This window comes from Oculina patagonica, chromosome 11 (assembly GCF_052425735.1).
Source record: "Oculina patagonica isolate OP01 chromosome 11, crgOcupat, whole genome shotgun sequence".
Taxonomy (NCBI): domain Eukaryota; kingdom Metazoa; phylum Cnidaria; class Anthozoa; order Scleractinia; family Oculinidae; genus Oculina; species Oculina patagonica.
This window is the reverse complement of record NC_135768.1, coordinates 11,473,864-11,495,967: the sequence shown is the minus strand read 5'-3', so window position 1 is coordinate 11,495,967 and position 22,104 is coordinate 11,473,864. Positions and strand designations below refer to the sequence as shown.

Below are 22,104 nucleotides of genomic sequence, written 5' to 3'. Positions count from 1 at the left end.
TGTTTACAAGCAAAACTAAAAATTCCGCGACAAACTTACCTTTTTCTTCATTATTAACGCCAGATATCCTTGCAGAACAAATAATAACGAGTAGAAGAACCTTGACGCTATTTCAAACTGACGTTTTAGCTCATCGGAACTTCTTGAACGAAACGAACTGTAATGGCGGACTAAAAAAACGTCACGTATGCTGTCACCGAAGTGTAACGTTTCAACGAATTCAAAACAAAAACGTAAACAAAGCCCGAGTCTGCGCAGTACGGACTGGAAATCATCTTTAACATATCAAAAAATAAACACCAAGTGTCAGTCTAGATTTCGAGAAAATCAAGCTTGTTTAAGAACAAAAGAAAACGTCAATCGTTGCCATGGTAACCGTTGTGACTAAGTGACGGGTAAAAAATTAAAATTTGGTCACATTTGATCATTATGGTGTATTTTGGCAAAAATCGAACATTGGCTTCCTAGGTAATTTTAATTTTCAAAACAACCACCCTTAGTCTAAAAAAACTACATCGAGCCTCCTTAAGTTTGAAAACAGGTTCTTATTTTAATAAGTTTGGGAAAGGCTTTACTGTACATGTATACAATGATGTTCTATTAGATTAGTGCTTCATTTTTACATAAACACTTGTGTGGTATGCAAATTTTATACAAATAATTGGCCGAATATCACTAAAAGTTCTATTAGCAACAACGTAAATAATTTTCTCAGAAAATAAGAACCTATAAAGAACCAAAATAGCCTAAATTTGTGTTAACGAACCTGTTTAGGCTAACCTGAGAAGTTCTTACTCGCGGATTTTTACTGTATCAGAAGTTTGATTACATTAGGGTAGACAGGTTGTATGATCATTTTGCTACATGAAATATATACACTGATTATCGTCAATAGCTTACTTTGGCACACTGCAGAAGAAATCCTCTCCAATATTTACTGATGGAACCTTTTCTAGACAAACACCAAACACACCACTTCTGTTGTTGTCATCCGAAGACTGCAAAAACATTAAGATTGTCAAGGTGGCTTATACAAAGAAGTAAAATGAGTACATGATTATTATGTATCCAAAAAGGAATCTACATTCAAGTGCTTAGAAATACAAACATGACATTTTATGAAAGTTCTAAATCGACGATCATTGAACACGCTTACTTGAATTTTACCGCCCTTCTGTTTTGGTACTTTGATACCCATCGTCTTCAAATACCGTCTAATAACAAATCGAACATTGTCTTTAAAATCAATGGAAGATAAATCCTTCATTTTAGAGCAAATACCAGCTTCTTCGTTCAAACATCAAGCGAAAGCAATCCTGAGAGAAATTCGAAAACTGTGCCTAACCGTTCAGGAATCTGATTGGTTAGCGAAAAATAAACGGGCACTTTACGAAGATTACCGAACGTGCGTGCGAGAATTAACGAAGATCTTCCGATTGTAATAGATACCCAGACTCGACGTGACCGGATGTCTTTCATGCTTGAACGGATGAACGAAATAGAAGAAGAATCAGAAGTTGTAATGGTCATTACGACTCTTTTGATAGGGGATCTTTTTACATTTTTGCACTCTTGTGCTAATGACGACTGATAGTGACGATGACAGGGGTTAAATTTAGCATGATTTCGTATATCTGGAACTATTTTTAGTCAATATCAAGCAAGGTATTTTGCGCTATCAGTTCAATCTTATAAGCTTACAGTAGGTTTAATTTTAAAAATATGCAGCGAACATCTCAGTGTGTACTATAGAAAACTGAAATCTTTGTACGTTGTTGACAGTGAATTTTTGGTTGGCATGAAAATTGTTCACTTCATGACCGTTTGTATTTAAATTTATGTCAATAACGATAAGGTTTTTCTTAAAACTGTTTCACGCATAGCAGCTTACATATTACAGGTACATGTATTAGAACTTTGCAACGCGCGGTTTTGAGGTTTTAATTTGTTTTTGTAAGTTTATTTTTGCCGTGTTTGATATCATCTTTCCTATTTGTCAGTTGTCAGTTCTGTTGAGTCTTCAAATACTTTTGGATATCTTATCGTTTAAGGTCAACAGACGGCATGGAATCGATGAATGATGAAGAAGATGCCGATATAATCAATTGTGAAGAAGACCAGGATCAGCCTCATGTCCGTGTTGCCTCGTTGGAGAAACTGGTAGACTATTGTGCTGAAGAATTCAGTAAGTTTTTCAGTGTTATTGTTAGCTCGGAGATTTGTTTGTTTTTGATGTATAGGTGATCACGGCATGCTAAAGCAGTTTGTAGCCTTTGTTTTTGGCCAGGAGTAATGAATGCATAGTCGAGTCTGTCACGAGTATAAACCTTACAAGCTTTATACAAGACTTACAAACTTTAATAATGGACCTCCGCTATTTACGATTTTTTTAGTGTTCAAAGTCCCGAAATGTATTTCTATCTAGACCCCTGAACAAATTATGCCGTGAAAACGAACGTGAACGAATATGGAAATCAGCAAGGCTTAAGCTTATATCAGCAAGGAAATCAGCAAGGCTTAAGCTTACATATATTAGCTTTACTGCAACCAATAGTGCTATAAATAGCTAATCTCGAGGCTAATATTTTTACTGTAAGCTTACGTTAAAGGGAAAGATTTCTATACAGCCTCATAATAATACTTCACTTATAAATGCACACAAATTCTACAGTCGAGTTTTTAAAAGAACAAGCAATCGAAGTTTTGGTCGTGACACTAATTTAGACCATTATTTTGTTGGAGTTCCTTGAGGTTTCACCTTGCATATGATTGGTTACCACACAGCTGCCATGTTAATTAAAATTAATCAAAGTGTTCACGGCTCTGTGATTTTCATGAATTAGCAACAATGTAAATAATTTTCTCAGAAAATAAGAACCTATAAAGAACCAAAATAGCCTAAATTTGTGTAGCCTGCGTTGCAGACGAACAAAACCCCGGTATAGTGCGTCTGCGAATTAGAGCACAAAAGCTTGTTCCGGCCCCCCGCGTGTTACCAGGGATTTCTATAATAACATCTGATTGGCTTTTGAATAGGGCCGTTCTTTCGTGCGTCGTAATTGGTCGAGTGCATCATGAGAAACAATAGTTATGCTTTCGACGAAGACCAGATACAAAACAAACTTGGTGGCGATCACGGCAGATCGGACCAGATAGGTGAGAATTAGCGTTTGAAGCGGTAAAAAAGCAGCCGGTTCGAACTATCTCATAAAAAAAAGAAAACAACGATAACGACAAGAAGCATACACAACTGACAAGCAAAAAGGTCATGGTATAAATGTTGAATAATCTACATTTGTCTTGTGGTGAAAGAATGTCACACAACGAACGTCCGTCATCCGTGATGAGAAGCAACACACCTTGCAACACAATAAACAGCCGGACCCGGCATTACAAATGCAGAATGCAAGTAGTCGACATCTTCACGAAAAATTTAGGACCAGAGGGAATATTTCAAAAGCTCAAAAAATATCTTGCAAATATGAATGTTCCAAGACTAACCGCGATAGTAATTACATATGACAAATGTAAAACAGAGGTGTCAAAATATCCGGGAAAAATATACAAACGGAAAGCCGTGCAGACCAATGTCTTATGGCTCTACTCAACTTTAAACGCCTCCGAATAATACAACTGACAGCATATCGTGCCTTTTCTAAACAATTGAAAAGCGAAATAGATTGGATGAGCAATTCCAATACAGAACGGCACAAATATATGACAAGAACGTTTTAGCGTATCTGGTATCTGGTATTCATCGAACGCGTAACTATGGTTTCACGAGATCCACTCAACCAATTACGGCGCACGAAAGAACGGCCCTATTCAAAAGCCAATCAGAGATTATTATAGAAATCCCTGGTAACACGCGGGGGGCCGGAACAAGCTTTTGTGCTCTAATTCGCAGACGCACTATACCGGGGTTTTGTTCGTCTGCAACGCAGGCTAAAATTTGTGTTAACGACTATTAATGTAAGAACCTGTGTAGGCTAACCTGAGAAGTTCTTACTCGCGGATTTTTACTGTATCAGAAGTTTGATTACATACTAATAGTATTGTATATTCTATAAGTTTTACAAACAGCAGGGGCAGCAAAAAAAGAACCTGTTTATTTATACACTGACAGAGCAGGGACCGGACCGTGCAGGAAGAATTTGAGTGGGGGGGGGGGGCTTAAAGTAAAATGCGGAAGCGTTAGCCAACAGAAAGGGGGGGGGGAAGGAGGTCCAGGGGCGTGCCCCTCTGGGAAAATTTGTATTTTCAATTTCTCTTAGCTACCGGAAAATAATTTGAAGTTTAACATTTAAACGTTCAGCGCTTAAACTTTTTTGTAAAAGTATTGCTTAAAAAAGCAAAACATTGCGATAAAGAGACGTTGCTCCACAAGACGTTCGATATAACTACTCATTGACTTACATCAAGACATGAACCTTTCTCACCATGTTGAAGTACCCACAATTGAGATGTTACCAGAACGATCGAAAACAGAAAAGACAAATAAAAGACAATATTTCACTTTCATTGTTAGAAAATGAATTACCTTTAGCATAAGCTCGAAACACGATAATTGTCTTATAAACTTAGCCCATTTGTTCGCATCGCAAATGACCAATGATGAAACAGCCTTTTTTCATGAGAAGTCCACTCCCCCTTAAAAAGCCAGTTTTAATAAAGGGCACGATCCTGCAGTAGCCTAACATTTTTCAATTATAACTGTAAACCTTTAAGACAATAATTATTGTTCGCATTTACTTGTTTTTTTATGTATCTAAGTTGAAGACGAGTCTATTTTGGCAATTTAGTATTTGCTGCTACTTTCGTCCTTTAGAAACTAAATCAATAATATGGCGTCCAGAGACAAATTTTTTCAGTAATTTTTCGTTTTTATTTAATTCGTCCCAACTTTTTTGTGTACACTTTACTCGTAAAGTACAGTTAACTACAAGAGCGTAGCATTATTCAGTAAATATGCCTTGGCTACAGAGTTATTTTAATCGATGTATTGTATTACAAACATTCCGGCGAACTTGCTCTATATAAAAAGTGGATGCTATCAGCTCCATTAACTGGGTATCACTATCAGCACTTAGTGCTTATGTCAATCGTTGATTCCATTATCAGTTTTGGCCATTCGTAGCATATCAGGTCTCAAGTGAACAATGCGTGCGTGCATGTGCTTTTATATACCAGTCTTTGTTTCTACTAGCACGCAATACACGCTATCTACTGTTACTCGTAAGTTTGCTTTTCCCATCCCTACCCTCCCTTTACAATAAACTTGGACTACTGGCCTGGGTGCACACCTTCCACTTAGCCATTGCCCGTGGCAGGTTGGGGGGTCCCTTAGCCCACCTTATCTTTAGCTACCTAGCTGGGTCGGGGGGCTTCATTCTCTGGGTGAGTTCGCTAACCACCCCATTCATTCACTGGGCGTGCCCGCGAACCGCCCAAGGGTTGCTGTCGCCATTCACTTTATCTGGGTGTGTCCGCTTACCGCCCAAGTTTGTGCTTTGGGGTTTGTGTCCGCTAACCGCCCCACTTAGTTTGCAGGGTGCTGTTCGCTAACCACCCAATTACGCTTCTCAGGGTGTGTTTCTACCACCCTCGCTTGTTGCTATCCCAGGGAGCACCCAGTGTCCATAGTCCCATTTACTGCCAGTGTTGTGTTGTCTTTATTTGTAAATATGAGAGCGAATTTGTTGTTAATTACTACAAAAGTGGGGGGGGGGCTGAAGCCCCCCTAGCCCCTCCCTCTCCGCAGTCCCTGCAGAGACGGCTGTACAATATGCCTAGAATACCATGGCAGAATTAAGCCAGGCGCAGTGTAGACTTCATGCCTGGCAGTCAGAAATTTTCACAAAATTTCCACTGAAAGGTTCTTTCTTTCAAACCTTTTTGAGAGTATTACATTTTTACTTGGAAATTGAACATTTCCAAAAAATATGCTGGTTTTTGTTGAAGAAATATCCAAACTTGGGCATATAATAAAATTTGTTATGTTCTCTACATTACATATCAGTCGATTTCCGGGCATTTGACTTTTTTAAAGATTTTGGTAAAATTCCCTGCTGTGTTGGCAGTTTAGTTTACTTTCCCTCCATCGCTTACTCTAGCTCTGCTTATATCTTATCTGCAAAAGGTTTCTTATGTTTTGATAAAGGCAAAGGGGGGGGGGGGTATGGAATTGACTGTTACACAAGAAAATTTTGATGTACATCAGCAGTAAGAAACAAACACCACATACTGACAGAAAGCCTGAAAGCTAATTGAAAGTAAAATTTCTGTTTCCATGTCACCTGAGAAGGCTTATCACCATGTCATTTTGCTCCCAAAATAGCATAAATAGTGTCTTACGAGAAGCCAAGCCACATTAAAGGTTCATACATGTATGCAATATGTTATATACATAAAACTGCTGCCAGTGATTCATGATGCAATGTTGACTTCATTCTTGATATAACATTTAACCAGGAGCCATATAACAGTAATGGCTCTAATGAGTTTATGATGGGAATTGAATCAAAATTACACACCGAAAATAAGTAACTGCATGGGGCTGTAAATTGCTTTGTACAATCTTGGACTTTCACAGACAAGATGATCTTTATTTTCTAATAGAATTTGTCCTGCTTGATAATATTATCCAGTCTGTTGGTGATGGTGCATTGTCCTTAATGAAGTCTCTCTTTGTTATTTTATTTACAGGTAGAGATGTGTCAGAGCCACATTTCCTTTCAAATTCAGTGTTTATGACACACAAATGGTTTATTTCCTCAGAGGAGCTGCTAAGAAAGTTTATGCAACGGTATCCTGTTTATCAAGTGTATTTTACTATCATCATGTACTGATTAAGAATGGCTGACTGTAGAAACCTAAAGAAGAGCATGTTGGCTTGTGTCTATTTGATTTTAATTTCAAGATCATTGCAACTGTGTCAGTCACATGATCGTCCCTGACACTTCTCCTCACTTCTGCCTCAAATGTCAAAAATACAGTCTTAAATTTTGCGCACAGCCAAATTGTGTTGTACAGGTTAACCACTTTCATTTTATAAAATAAAACGTTGGGGTGACCACGCATTTTTAAATGTCACATGAGTTGTTTTCAAATTAATTGGAATCGCTTTTGGGAACTGACACATTTTTTTCCAATCCTGGCCTCCCTTGTGAGTTAATTATTTGAATCTTGTGCAATTTTTCAAGTGCATTACGGAAACGCGCCCATTGAAAAGCGTCGCACGGGAAAATGCAAATAAGCTTAAAATTAAACACAGAGCATGCGTAACGTACTGTCAATCAAGTAATCCCCTGTGTAGGTCGATTTCTAAACCATTGTTTTTGCTAAGACGGCGGAAATAATAGACGGTAATTTGTGGTTTGTCCCGGGAGGCAAACGTAATTGACAGTCGCCACTACTAGACAATTTAGCGATTAGAAATTTGTTGTTTACACGTTTGCTCGGTGAAATTTTCACTATGTCGATTGCCCTTTCTCTAAAAAGTTGTTATCTTTCTTGTGAAAATGATTTCTAATTGGTTTAAATAAGGTTTCCCGATAAAATGAAAGTAAATAACACATGCAGCAAATTAAAGCGGCAAATTGTTTACAACGCGTGCCGATGAAGCGGCGAGGGCCACGAAATATTCGGTTGCCTTCTTTCCAAAGTGTTTCGCTTTAAACTTAACAATAATTCTCGTCGAAATTTTCGCTACAACAAAGATATTTTCATGGCTTTTGGAGACAAACAAAACTTGGAACGCGTAATCGGCCGCTAAAATATAAACAACTTTATACAAAACTCGTGTTAAAATTTGACCTGCGTATCGCGTGGCAAATTTCATTCGGTTTAGAACCGCTTTCTCTTGTTGACATAAAAAACTGCCTTCTTCACAGAAATCCGAGTTTTAAACAACAAGATTGACTTGGAAAGTTGCTGATAACAGACTGGATTTCCAAAATTCGCACGATGTGTACGGCGCTTCGAATTTTGGTCGTGAAAAATTACTTACGAGGTTTTGCATAAACTGTTCGATAAAAAGAGCTTGCCGACACTTCCAAACAATCGGCATTGTCCTCTAAAGGACTCAGGGGCATTTCGTTCAACTCCCTTTTGGGAATTTGTCACTTCACGATCTAACGAAACCGAAACTTTCGGCAGCTTTTGCAGTTTCGTTGGTGCCCGCAAAACGTCATGGGTACCCCACTTTTCCCGGGCGACACGTTTCAATGGGCGCTGATCCGTAATGGGCACTATACCATCTGTAGTTAGCAGTTTGTGGTTTAATTTTTAGCGATTAGCAAACAGCCATTGTAATGGTTAGCAGATAGTGGTTACTGATATGTTGTTCTTTGGTTGTTCCTGGTTGAATATATAAACTGGATTTGGTCACAATAGACGAATTTTCCAAGTCATGCAGGCTTGCTTGGGTAGTTAAATTTGTCATTTCAAGGGAGTAAATTCTCCTAGCCTGCCTGTCCAGTGTGATTGAAGCATTGCATGATGTGCAGAACATGTGTGCAGTAACAAAACGAGGCATGTCCTTATAACTAGGCAAGAAGGCAAGCTCAGTTTTTATTCTGGACTTTTTGGTTGTTGACTCACCCATACTACTGTTGGCCAAAGTTACCGTAACAGTAATTATTTAGCCTGAGAGCAGGCACACCTTGGGGCGCAACTGTCACAGCTCCCTGTTACAGCCTTGCGGCTTACTGGTTGCAGCTTCGCCGCTGCCGTGTCGCTCTCAAGTGTGCCCCAAGGTGAGCCTGCTCGCAGGCTAGTAATTATTAGACATACATACAACTTACCGATACCAATCTACCTTAACTCAGCCATTATGGCCTTTCAGGTATTCTAATCATTCAGCATCAAACAATGAACACATCAGAAAATTCAAAAGAAGTATTTGCCGTGCTGTTGGGTAAGATGGATTATTTTTTATTTTCATTACTTGCTTGTTGACATTGAATGATATGTCTGGAAGTAAGCAGAGCTGTTTATTAGTATCCAGTGAGGTAATTAAATTCCTATTAATTTCTTGTGAGTCGCAACCCTCATAGCCTCCTACGCAGACGTTCTTAGGGCTCGGCACACGTTTCTCAAGAACATCTGCGTAGGAGGCTACAACCCTCAGGACTATAGTTTCTTATTCCTATATGTGGACTATATGGGGAGGCTCTGCCCAAACCGGGTATGTTTATCATGCTGTAGGTATGTAGGGTAAGGATTTAATGAGTTGAAGTATACAAAGAGGGTAGAAAAATTACTGTTATCTATGAATTAAAAGGGCCTTTCAAAAAAATCTTGATGACCCACCAAACAGTCATTTTATGTATTATTTTGCATTTTAAGGGCTTATTCAAGTGAAAAATGAAGAAAAAGATGCATTATCCTTTCTGTAGGTGTCTGAAAAGGGTGCAGTAATTTTTTTTTTTTATTGAAGTCCTACAAAAAGGGTTAGATATTGTACCTTTTCTGTCAAAAGTGGTCTATGGAAGAGATAGCAATGGTTTGGAACTTGGGGCGGAGTCTCCCCTACTCAGCAGTGATTTTGGTTGTCATGCAAGGCTTCTCCCCACATTCCGATCCTTTGTTTCAACCCCAGAAACTTTGACAGAGCTCTATTGGCTTTTCTAAATCTGTTGTTCTGCTTCAAATTTTGACCTTAGGTTCCGTTTTACGGAATTATTTTTTGGAGATAAATCCTATATTAAGTGTGCAAATGGCACACTTACAGAAACTGTACATTATTGTATGAACTTGCATCTTTATTTTATAGATTTTGGATATCAAGCTATGGTTCTGACTTCAAAAAAGATGAGACACTCACCCAACTGTTGAGTGAGTTTCATAACATAGTAGAAGGTGAAGAGGAGAAAGATATCATTCATCCATCCAACATGTAAGAGCTTTTATCAGCTAGTAGTGATGGGTACCAGAAAAAAGTGCACTGCTGTCTGTTCTTATTAAATAAGAAACCCTTTGGAAACCGGGTTTCGGGGGTTTCAGGGGCTTTGAAACCCTTTTGAAACTCAATTTCACTAATTTACAATGTTCGATGTTTGTTGTTTGTTTTTGTATGGAGGAACATCTTGTCACGTTTCCTCAACTCCAAATAAAAATCCTCTTTTCTAAGTGTTGACAGCACTTCTTGCAAACAATCGCCAGCAAACGGCAGGTGTTCCATGTTCATATTTCCTTGTCCAGAGTAACATATTCATAACCCAAAGCAGCAAATTATTCACATTAAGTTCTGAAATTCACTGTTGTTTATTAATTTATTAAGAGTTTGTAAACACTGTGTGACAGCACTTAGACAAGTCGACACAGTAAATGTTTAGAACTGGAAAATTCCAATGACTATGGAGAAATCAAAAGTTTGTTACTTTAACTCAGAGTATCTCTGTTTTTAAATTCTCTGACAGTTGTGCTGAGGAAAGAAATCGAACTTTAAGCGCTGTCACAAGCACAGAACACACTCCCATGGATCAGCGGAAAAGTTCTTTGGCCTTCAAGGACATATCAGCTAATACTATTGCAGAGCAACTAACATATCTTGAATACAAAATGCTTCGTAGAATACCAGTAAGTACACAAATTTTTATACTAACTGCTAGTTTGTTATAACACCTTGTGTTGTTTACAGTGTTATAGTTTATAACTTAATTTATTGACATTGATCAGAGCTAAGTACTAGGCATTTACATTTTAATATTTAAACTTAACTTGCTCACCATAAGCATAAGGTAATAGACAGGTCTGACTAAACAGGTGAGAAAAAGGAAACATAGTAATTAAAGAGTTTGGATTAGTGCAAAGAGAAATACAGTATTTTCACAACAAATCCTGATAATAATAATTAAAGTTTATTATTGTTCCCATAATTTTATGATAAATTAGCTTCACATAGGAATACCAAACCCAAAACAATACCAGCAAATACCTTGAGGCAAAGAAGTACTGTCAGTACTGCTGGCACTAATTTTCAGATTTAGTCCAGTACAAGATTTCTCTATTAATTTACTGCTCCAATGTAGGAGGTGCATTTGACAGTTTAAAAGGCATCCTATTAAACTCATTATATAAGACTAAAGGCTTGGCTTCCTGTACCCCCACTCCTCTGATCACTGATGATCTGAGGAGCAGATAATTTCCAGGCACATCATGCAGGGCCTCTAGTGTCTTGGGGATTCTAGGACTTGGGTAAGCATGCATCCTCCACCCTCTCAGCATTGTTCTCAATCCTTAAATAGGGTATCATTTTTGCTCCTTTTGGCAATGTGTTCCCGGTGTGATCCTTAGATAGGGTACCTAAATTCTATCAGCTAATAAAAACCCAGCTAAATGTTAAAAGGAATCCGTTCACGGAACGCTTCTCCTTCCCTTGAATAGGGTGTCATTTTTTCAGTTTTGGGCCTTAAAAAGGGTATCAATTTTTGCTTTCTTTATCCTTAAATAGGGTCAGGGTTTAAGAACCTTGGCGGCACACCCCTATCCGAAATTTATGGGAGTACCCCCTGGGCTTTATGATCAGGCAGTCTAAAGTAAAGAAACTTATGGCAGTCTTGCTAAGATGATATTTGTAGCAAATATACTATGAACAAAATCTGATCGACTAACACCTTTAGGGTCTAACTTCCTGCTCCATCTATGATCAATTGATAAAAGCCAGCCCACTAGCCTTTTTGTGAATACAATTATTCAAGACATATAACCACAACAACATTAAGGACAGCAATGATATTTTACTATAAATGAAAAATAAAATAATAATTTTTTGCAGACTTAAATAACATGTTTTAAAAGTGAATTAAATTTAATTTATAGTTTTTGATCAGTTTTCAGAGTGGAAGACTTATGTTTGCACTGGAAAATTAAAAGAAACTGCTTATCTTGAGAGATATGTGGCACTTTTTAATGGAGTGTCACGGTGGGTACAAGGGATGGTCTTAAACTGTGTTTCACCACAGGAGAGAGCTTCCTGCATGGAAAAGTTTCAGCAGACAGCAAAAGTAAGCTATGTACACATGTAAAAACTAAATTTTCAGGTCCTAAATAACAATAATTATTGAAGGATTAAATGCAAAACTATCATCAGAAAAAAATGTGGCTCAGGATCAGAGTTGGCATGTGTGCATGTGTGCATGTGTTCATGTTTTTTATTTAGCCAACAGTGAGCTGTGTATTTTTTCCATTAACCCTTTACCCCTTAAAGCGAATGGTCTTTGTTGGTATAAACTTGATATCCATATATGATAAACCATTTGAAAGTTCTTGATCAGAAAATTTCATATAACACTTGAACAAATAAGAAGGAAGTTACAGTTTTGAAAGAAGTTGGTTGAAACATTAAAAAGAAAAAGATTTAAACAAATATTTCTCTCTTATTAGTTGGTTATCCCTAACTATAGCTTATTTGCGCTCTCAAACTGGTAAATGTAGTTGTTGCTGTCTCCTATGTGTCAGGCAAAAAATTGAAATTAAAGTGGTGGTAATCATGAAAAGGGGGGAGGTACAATTTGATGCTTGCAAATGCAGATCTTTTGAAGACAAGTGTGGTGTTAAAAATTAAATAAATTTGACGAATATTGACAAGTTATGGCACTATGTGCCAATTGGCACTCTTAGGGGTTAAAGGGTTAAAGCCAAAACAACTTTCATTCCAAAGTAATTAAGTAGTTTAGTTGAAGGCAATTATCATTATGACCACCTAGACTAGACTAAGTTTTCAGAACTTGGACTTCGGTAGCCAGCGTAGCTTGGCATTCTAGTCACTCAGGGGGAGCGAGAAATCGCGCGCGCGAGCAAAGCGACGGCGGAAGGCAGAAGGAAAGAAAGAACGCCAGCCGCCTCTTAAACGGGAGAAATCTTTTGAATTAGCGGCGTCCAGAGGCCGCTTATTCCCATTGGCTAAAATTGCTTATCTGTCCTGTGATTGGTTTGTTGGCTTTAATTTATTCCAAATGACTCATTCGCATGCACGCAACATTCAGGCCGCTCAATTAGCATTTGACAAGTGACGAATGAAGCAAAGCAGTGTGAATTACACATGGATGCTATTGCAGGCAAACAAACTCGGCAGTAATCATTAGAAACTTTAACTGGTTTTCTTCCCCCGCTTCGACTCGCAGATGATTTTGTCTTTGGACCTCCCGAATTTGCAGACATTTTGCAAAAACGAAAATGAGCCTGATAACTTTCCCGGGGTTTATTTGTTTTGTACATCCCTGTACCACACGTGAGTTTGACAGAACACATCACTTTTTTATTTCCGGAATTCACAAATTACATGTATTATTTACATAATTACGTGAAAAGATTTCTCCCGTTTAAGAGGCGTCTGGCGTCTGGCGGCTGGCGTTCTTCTTTCCTTCTGCCTTCCGCCGTCGCTTTGCTCGCGTGCGCGATTTCTCGCTCGCCCCGACTGACTAGAACGCCAAGTGACGCTGGCTAGGACTTCGGTAAATTTATTTTTATGGTTGCAACATATTCAAGTTAAATTGGTGAAATCAACATCAGATGTCACTTGAGTCATGCTCTGCATTAGGAAATGTAGTCAATCAGTCAACATTCTTTGCAAGCAGACCATATGCTGTATCATTTGGACCAGACCTTTTGAGGCAGTGCAATTGGAGAGGGGGGACTAGTTTGAACTCCCCATACTCCCCCGATCTGAGCCCCCTCAAAATGCATGTAGGATAAAAGTTTCAATGTAACTCATTTTTCAAAACAGATTACATATTAAATAATTACTTATTAAATAAATTTTAAAAATAGGAAATGTACTGGCACTTAACTGTTTCCAAATTGGATTTTGAAATTTGGAAGAGTCAGGTTTTTTTGGAGGAAGGAAAACCAGAGAACCAAAATGCGAAAAATGCGAGAACCAAAAACAAACTCAACACACACATGGCAGGGTCTGGGATTCGAACCTGGGCTACATTGGTGGGAGACAAGCAGTATGATTCATCACAGTGTCATCCATGCTTCCCATGTATACCTTACATTAATGCTGAAGTACACAAGTACTTGTAAAACACAAGGCCATTTCTTGTTATAGTAACTGTGAAAAATGTATTATTTTCTGATTTGGTATTATTGCTATTTACCCGACCAAGCATTTAAAGGAACTTCAGAATTTTAATGGTCTGATGGCAGTGGCAGGAGGACTGAGAAACACAGCATTGACACGTTTACGACAAACTCAGGAGCTACTCACACAAGAGTGTCAAGAGGTACTGAGTTCCCTCCAGCTTTATAGGTTATACTTAGTATCTTTTGCTTAGTATCTATGTTTCCTTCCCTGTAGTTTCCTTCTGGCTTTCACATCTGTAGTCATGTGGTTCGGGTGATGTAGGTCATGTCACCCTACTGCAGGGTCACCCCAAGTTACGTCACCCCAATCTAGATCACATCACCCCAAGACTAAAGGTACATCGCCCCAAACACTTGTTGCCCCCAAATAAGCTCAGTCACCCCCTAGCTTAAGTTAAGTCTTACAGTTTTTGAAATAATGACCAGTAGTAAATAATCTAGAAGTCTACATCTCTGGTAATGGGTCTTGTGCAATCAGATTCACTTGTCTGTTCATTGACTTAAAGGAGCTCAAACTCGTTGTAGCCAGGGAAAATCCCTCCGCTTTGGGCGGCCCGGCTCTTAGTGACAGCCCTGTGACCGTCCAATGGGGCGACGGGACCTGCTAGTCCGTTTGGTGACCTTGGAATGTCTGTGTGCAGGTTGTTGGTTGTCATGGTTGCTATTTCGGCAAGAAGCACTTTTTGCAGGATGAGCCGGCCGGTTGTTAGCCTTAAGCTCAACCCCACACCTGGAGGGCCGTGGGATTTTGTTATTTGTTTTTGTGGGTTATAGGCACTTTGTACCGGATGTGTATGTGACTCTCCTTGTCTGTTCTGCTTTAGTACCTAAAGCTGTTAATGGAGTTCTTGACTTCCAACGGAAACTATGCTTCCTATAGGAAAACCTTGAATAACTGTGATGGATTCCATATTCCTATTCTGTAAGTAACAGTTGAATATTTAATTGTCAACTTAACTAAATAATCGATTCATATGCTTTAGCATTCACTATTGAGTTATGGTGCATGCGGAAAGTACAGTATGGAGACGGCAAAAGAAGCGTAAGAGTTGATAGCCTCAACCAACTCTAACTTCTTGAGTACTCTCCAAACTTCTGAAGTGTACCATAACTCGATAGTGCAGAGCTAAAAGCACTAGAAATTCAATAAAGTCATTTGTCTTTATTAGGCCTGCTGGGATAAAGGACTTTTCATACTTATATTTTACAGTATTACCCTTCAAACGAGGCAAGCTGACCTCTCGCAACTTTGTCTCTTGCTTATAACTTGTGATGTTGATTTGGCTTGGCAAGTCTCCTGAAAGCACAAGCCAATTGTTTTATAACATTTCCTGGGTAATGTACATCAAACCCTATGTCAAAAACTCAGCTATCAGTGTGCACTGTTGGATTATGGTGACATACCTTATGTACGGGTATACTGAAATTGATTGCATGGCTCTGCTAATTAAATTTCTAAATAAAAATACCGTACTTGAAAATCTGTCTGTCAGTTACCCTTTTAGCCACCACTTATCAATGACTGAATGATTTCGTTGGTAAAGTGTTGCATAGTTAGCAGAGTATGAATGTCATGATTTTTCAAGGTTGCTCAATCTGTTCTTTCTTCTTTTTCTGTCTTCATCAATCCTGTATCTGTTTTTATGCAACTTGGGGATAAATCCAGAGGTGAGCTCACAGTTTGTAGGTAACAACAGGACTTAAATGGTTTTGCGGTAATAGTGCAAATTTATCACCATGTGATAAATTTCTGAGCGAGAAAGATTTCACTTGTGTTGTATGCTTATGATATGCAGTAGTGGTCAGCAAAAAAATGAAGGGCTTACGAACAAACCAGAAAGTGTTTTTGTCACTGATTTGTCATACCATTCAAGCCAACAAAGTCTGAGCATGATAAGCAGGACTAGGGATTGGTCGAATCTCTTAGGTTGACTTGCTTAAAGGGCGAATTAGATGGTACAATTTCCCCTACGATTACTGCATACCATGTCTAAAACATGAATCACGTCATGTAAATCAACCTACCACATCCTTAGGATAGACACGTGCACGTGTAAATGCATGGTCTTAAGTCAAGTCATTAAAGCCTGTTTAATAAGCTTGTCTCATATGCAAGAAAGTAGTTGAAAATAAATTTTTATTTGAAGTTTTTTTCGCATTTTCATTCCACTCTTCTTAAATTTAGAGCAAGCTAGAAAATTTTACAATTTTTTGTCACAAGGATTATCATCAATACTATCCCTGTTACTGCATTTGGTTGGCTTATTTTGCTGAACAATTTATTTATGCAAAAGTGTGCAGAAAATGAAGAGTCTGTTCTGCAATTGGTTCATATGATTACACATATGGTGCTCTGAGATTTAAATATAATAATAACTAACAGACCAATTTTGTTTGCATAACACTTTTGTCATTAGGCATTCAGTTAAAAGATCTTATTGCCTTGCACATTGTTCTTCCTGACACTGTGGATGGACATCTCCTTAATGTACAAAAGATGGTTCGTTTATCAAGTATAATGTTACGACTACTGCAAACCACACCTCCACCTGTGCAACCAAATTTGGAACTCATCAAAATGTTAAGGGTAAGAGAAATTATATCCCACATTAAATTAACCTTATGTTCTGAAAGTATGCTACATGCACTTTGGGACGTTTATGCGCATGGCACTTCTCTGTATCCGTTATTATAAAAAAGATATCAGTCAGAGTAAACATGCACTTAAACTACGACAAAAATGTTTCCTCTTTGGTATTCTATCACCACTGAAAGGCCAAATAAAGGAAAATAATACTGTATGCACTTTTTTCCCAACTTTTTCTCAGGTCTCACTGCAACCCAGACTCACAGATGAAGAGTTGTATGAATTATCTCTTGCCAGGGAACCAAGGATCCATAGCCACTCTGTGAGTAAACTATTAAGTCTACCACACAAGCAATCAATAAAATTTTATTCGTTTTTTATACCATACTGACGTAGTTTTGACCACATGTTCTTTGCATTCCATCTTGAAGTTTTATGAAGATTTTTTTGTCATTTACACTATCTTTCTTATTTGAAAATTAACATGTCTTGTGTCATTTCAAAGCCATTGACTAATTGTGAATAAGTAATAGTTATAATTTCTATATGTTTGAAGTTTTATTTGTTTTAACTCGTGCGGTTAGACAACTGAGGTCTTTGAGAAGTCAGTGTTGTTGGAATGGTGGGACAAGAGAGGTATTAAGGAGGCAATATTATTATTATGCTTTGTGTATCACTGGAAGGCTCAGATTTTAAGAGTTATTATTTGTTTATGTGACTTGATGAAGCATGACATTGTGTTCAATAGAGCTGTGCGAGCCTTGGTAGTGTAGAGTCAAGTGGTGAACAAAGCGTGATGTTTGCTGATTGGGCAGCTGGATTATTAAACACCACCCCTGATCCTGTGACAACTGAGAGACATGTATCATCCATGGTGGAGGTTGGTAACATTATTAGACTCATACATTGTAGCATAACCATTGTAGGTCACTCTCATTGCACACATTGATTGAGTAAGGGTGCGTTCGTTTGGGATCAATCTGGAATAAGAATAATTGGACTACTATATTGATAATGTGAGTTAGTGTTCGTTTGGCTGCCATTCCTATTCTGCAATACTAATGGTTTCCTTTCCGGCCACTCTGTTCCCAGGAGCAGAATAGCAGAAACATATTCCGTAATACATTCGTGTTCCAGAATATTCGCAAACATAATGCTCCCTAAAGCGACTGGCTTCCTTGCAGTGTGAATACCCACACTGAACCTTATTACCTGAAATTTTTTTTTGGTAAGGAAACAAAGAAGGGGGGGTACTTACACATAGTGAGATGAGTACTCAGTAAACTCTGCTCTACCCTTTAAGTCTCAGAGGTTGTGTGCAGTTCTGTGGAACCGGCGATACACTATGAAACAAATTATTACTTAGGTTTCGGCACAACTTTACTCGCAGACCAGTAAGCCACACTCTATAACTGTACCCATTGGTGTTTCAGTGCTTCTTGCAATGACATGCCATCCTAATTAATATTTTCTCATTATTATTCTTATTATATTTAGGCCGTTTTTAGAATTTATGACACAAACAAAGATGGTTCAATATCAGTGGAAGAGTTTGATGCAATTGCTACTAATTTTCCATTTATTGATTCATTTGGAGTTCTTGATGTTAACAGGTGAGATTTTGCACAAACATTGATTAAGCCCTGCATACTTCACGATCTGAGAGAGAGAGAGTTCAATACAATGTCAACAATTTTCATAATTTCAAGATTAAACAGAAGTATGTTTAATTGAGACTTATGTGAGGCGCTGACCTTTTTTTGTAGTGATGGAGTAATCAGTCGTGAAGAGATGAAGAATTACTTCATGAAAGCAAACTGTCGTGAGTTGAGTCAAGGCTTTTCACACACCTTCCAAGAAACAACTTACTTTACACCAACCTTTTGCGACCATTGTGCGGGGATGGTAAGGAATGCGTTTAGTTTTGACCTCTTCTTTGTGTTCCTTCTCTTCTCTCTTCCCTCCTCCCTCCCTTGCTCCCTCCCTCCCTCCCTCCTCCTTCCTACACTTCTTTTTTCGTTCCCTTCTTCCTTCCTTCCTCCCATCCACCCACCCACTCAGCCTGCCTGCCTGCCTTTCTTTCTCCTTCCTTCCCTTGCTTTCTTCCCTTCTTCCTTCCTCCCTCCTTCCCACCCTGCCTCCCTTTCTCCTTCCTTCCCTTTCTCCTTTCCTCCCTTCTTCCTTTCTCTCTCCCTCCCACCCACTCAGCCTGCCTCCCTTTCTCCTTCCTTCCCTTTTTCCTTTCTCCCTCCCTCCCATCCACTCAGCCTGCCTCCCTTCCTCCTTACTTCCCCCCTATTTTCCTACCTTCCTTTCTGTCTGTCTGACATCATAATTTTCTTCATATTTCCAGCTCTGGGGGATCATCAAGCAAGGATACAGGTGTAAAAGTAAGACATTTAAAGTGAAGTTGTACTGCCATGCGCAAAACTTAAACCTATACAAATGCTTAAATTGAGAATCAGAGCTTCTTTTTATTCCTGCTGGATACAAACGTATCTGACAAAAGCAATCCGTTGTGTTGGTGTGTTTCATAATGTCGTTACCACCTATTTTTTATGACGTTAGTACGCACTAAGTGTGTTCTGTTGGAAATCCGCAAATCAGATTGGTTTTCAAACGATCAGGCATGATTCCCTTGAAAGAAGATTATTCATGATGTTTGCTTAAAAAAAACGTAACAAAAACCTAACCTGGTTTTGACTGAGTTCCTTGAGATCATCCATCGATCTTCTTTAACATCAATTTGCTATGACACCAATAGTGAGATCCTTTAGACTGTCTATTAAAAATACCTTGTATAAAAAACTCTAGTTCGGTCAATTCAATGTTGCTGTTTTCTTCCAGATTGTCACATTAATTGCCACAAGAATTGCAAAGGAGAGATAGTAAGAGGATGTCGTCAAAAGTCATCTACCCAGTTAAATGGTGAGAATGATAACTAAGGCTAGGGTTTAATTACCAACAGCACAAGAATGACCATAACCCGGCTTGACCTCAGACCTGTTACTCGTGACTCAGTTACTCTCAGACCTGTTACTCGTGACGCTAAGTGCCGACACTGACAAGCCAATGTGTCTACTCCAGTGCCTGGGATTGGAACATCTCTTCTTTATCTATAATCTTGCCTACTACAGTAAAACGTGTTATAAATTAAGTTTTTAATGGAGAAAACAAAAATTCCGCTCGTACACAAAATGCGCCTAGGACATCAATTGCTGTTGAAGGAAAAGGGGATCCGTTGAAAGTTTTTAGCTGTTTTTCCAGACCACAAGAGCGGAACTTGAAAAAGTCAGCCTGACTTTTTTAAGTTCAGATCTGAAGTTTCTGATGTCATGACAATAATATCACTTGTTTATAATAGCTTCAGTAAACTGGCATAGTATTTTTAACAAAACTCGATCACTATTTGTAGGCTCCCATACGTCTTTAGGCTTTTAGTTTTTTTGAAGTGGAGCTCGTGACAGTGTCCCTTTTAATCTTTTACTTGTTGTTTTTTCGTCAACAGGTTCAGCCGTGGAAAAACCTCTTCACAAAATGGACACACTGAGAATAAACAAATGGAAAAACAAAATGAAGCTTCACAAACATTTGTCAGAAGAGTCACTGAAGTCTTTAAATGGCGAGTGTGTCAGTGTGCCAATAGATCAATACAAACAACTTCTTCGTGCCCAACAGGTCAGCACATAAGAGCTTGTGTTCTACACATTTGGTAGATAGTGTTTACACGGATGGCAAAATTGTTTTCTTTGTGTGCCATGGATACTTTCTGGGAGTGTAACCTTTTTTTAGGCAACCCATTAACTTGCCTGTATTGCTTTAGACACTGCGTGCCAAAATTGTCATTTTAGTTGTTGCACCTTTTACGTATATATATTATTGCAAGCAAGCGCGTTAATATAATGTACCTTTTAACTGACATGAAAAAAGGTAATAATTCCTCGGAAGATAGATGTAGATACAGTCAACTCTTTCATAACGGACACCAGGAGTTGGTCCCTGCTGTTTTTTTAGTCACGTTACTGTAACTAAACCCTCTCTATACCGCAATTTTCGGTTTACCGTAGGTTTTTCCTGTTATTAAAGATACCCCAGTTGTCGACTGGCGAGCTGTATAAGTTCATGGCTAGACTGATATTCAGATGGTTTGAAGTTATGCATTCCCCATCTTGTCTCTCAATCTTAATTATCATTGTTTCGAAACTAAAACCTTGATTTGTTCTTTAATGATTTCAGGCAAATGAAGCGATCCTGGAGGAAAATGTCCGTCTTCACAGGGAGTTACAAAACACTACACACAAGTTAAACTTGTTGCAAAATCATCTGAATTCTCTGAGACAAAACACTGTTACTTTTATTTTGGACCAAATGGACGCCTTACAGATGCAGAAAGATACGGAGGTGTAGGACTTGCAAGACTTCGTAAAAAAAGAACAGAACAGATTTCTTTGGTAGTAACTTAGACTGCTTCGTGAATATAGTCATGGACATACTTTGGTAATGACATTGAAGCAAAACTTTTCAAAGTCAAATAATTTATTGTTAACTTAAAATTGTACAGCGATAGGATAACAGATTGAAGTTAACAAAAAGAAAAAATAAGAAAAGTTAATTTTTCCCTATCAAGAAAAAGTTTCCTAATTGAGGATTAAGTATATTTAAATGCAGGTGTGCGTATCTTATAAGTCCCGAAGATATTTTGTATCCGAAGAGCTATACTGTTTGCAGAATGTTTATCCATCAAGATTTAGTTTTTATTGATTTTAGCGTGCAATGTTATCTTACTTTTACGACCATGGACGGCTGGTCCTCGTCCTAAAACTACTCCTCCGCCGTGAAATAGAAAATAAAGTCCAAAAATAGCTCTCCAGCCCCAAAAAAACGGTAGGTTTTAGAAACGCATGACAGAGCCTCGTTTTGGTGCTGACCAAAAGAAAAGCGGTCTGATATGCGCAGTGTTACATTTTCTGAGAAATTGACTACCGATAGCCGTTGGAGCGCCAGCCGTAGCAGTTTACTTTCTGGTATCCAATCGATTGCTAATCAATGTCGATTGGTCATCGATTGGCTGTTACCAGTCGATAACCTTTCACTTATGATAATGATACCGATTGGTTTCGATTTATCGAATACTTTTCCGATCATTGATTTTTATGATACCCTTTGGATATGTTGTGATATTTTGACAAATGGGTTCCGTACGGAAATCTTATGTTTTGATTGATTAAATAACGGATCAAACACACACTTGTCTGAAAAGTAAATTAGAAACAGTGGACTATTTCAGAATTCTCTCAAAGTTATATCTTAGTTGCATTTATTTAATCTTATTCTGTAAAATAGTAATTACGTTTTGAAAGCTTAAAACAGAAAGTAGTTTAAGTCAAAGTAATCAGAAGATAAATAATTAAACGTATTTATTTCCA

General features: G+C 38.3%; 3 protein-coding genes across 5 annotated transcripts in view; 1 reads left to right on the top strand and 2 right to left on the bottom strand.

Annotated features, from left to right (window-relative positions):
- LOC144630208 (uncharacterized) overlaps window positions 1-1,368 on the bottom strand; it is a 10,371-nt gene extending 9,003 nt beyond the window's left edge. The window contains exons 1-2 of the mRNA XM_078488535.1: window positions 1,157-1,368; window positions 901-998 (exon numbers count right to left, since the gene is read on the bottom strand). Of these exons, the coding sequence (XP_078344661.1) occupies window positions 901-998; window positions 1,157-1,267 (209 nt within the window). The 5' untranslated portion in view covers window positions 1,268-1,368. The remainder of the gene's footprint in view (window positions 1-900; window positions 999-1,156) is intronic.
- Window positions 1-22,104, bottom strand: part of LOC144630260 (uncharacterized) — a 147,329-nt gene that overhangs the window by 11,493 nt on the left and 113,732 nt on the right. The window lies entirely within an intron of this gene.
- Window positions 1-22,104, top strand: part of LOC144630205 (ras guanyl-releasing protein 3-like) — a 24,293-nt gene extending 2,189 nt beyond the window's left edge. The window contains exons 1-18 of one of the 3 annotated variants that reach the window (XM_078488530.1): window positions 1,455-1,665; window positions 2,052-2,185; window positions 6,706-6,805; window positions 8,846-8,917; window positions 9,776-9,898; window positions 10,422-10,581; window positions 11,835-12,008; window positions 14,115-14,231; window positions 14,916-15,013; window positions 16,507-16,678; window positions 16,920-17,000; window positions 17,427-17,558; window positions 18,176-18,291; window positions 18,445-18,583; window positions 19,032-19,068; window positions 19,526-19,606; window positions 20,187-20,356; window positions 20,915-22,104. In XM_078488530.1, the coding sequence (XP_078344656.1) occupies window positions 2,065-2,185; window positions 6,706-6,805; window positions 8,846-8,917; window positions 9,776-9,898; window positions 10,422-10,581; window positions 11,835-12,008; window positions 14,115-14,231; window positions 14,916-15,013; window positions 16,507-16,678; window positions 16,920-17,000; window positions 17,427-17,558; window positions 18,176-18,291; window positions 18,445-18,583; window positions 19,032-19,068; window positions 19,526-19,606; window positions 20,187-20,356; window positions 20,915-21,085 (2,064 nt within the window). In that variant the 5' untranslated portion in view covers window positions 1,455-1,665; window positions 2,052-2,064 and the 3' untranslated portion in view covers window positions 21,086-22,104. Of the gene's footprint in view, window positions 1-1,454; window positions 1,666-1,710; window positions 1,901-2,051; window positions 2,186-6,705; window positions 6,806-8,845; window positions 8,918-9,775; window positions 9,899-10,421; window positions 10,582-11,834; window positions 12,009-14,114; window positions 14,232-14,915; window positions 15,014-16,506; window positions 16,679-16,919; window positions 17,001-17,426; window positions 17,559-18,175; window positions 18,292-18,444; window positions 18,584-19,031; window positions 19,069-19,525; window positions 19,607-20,186; window positions 20,357-20,914 lie in introns of those variants that run through there. The other 2 variants (XM_078488531.1, XM_078488529.1) reach the window with 2 other exon arrangements.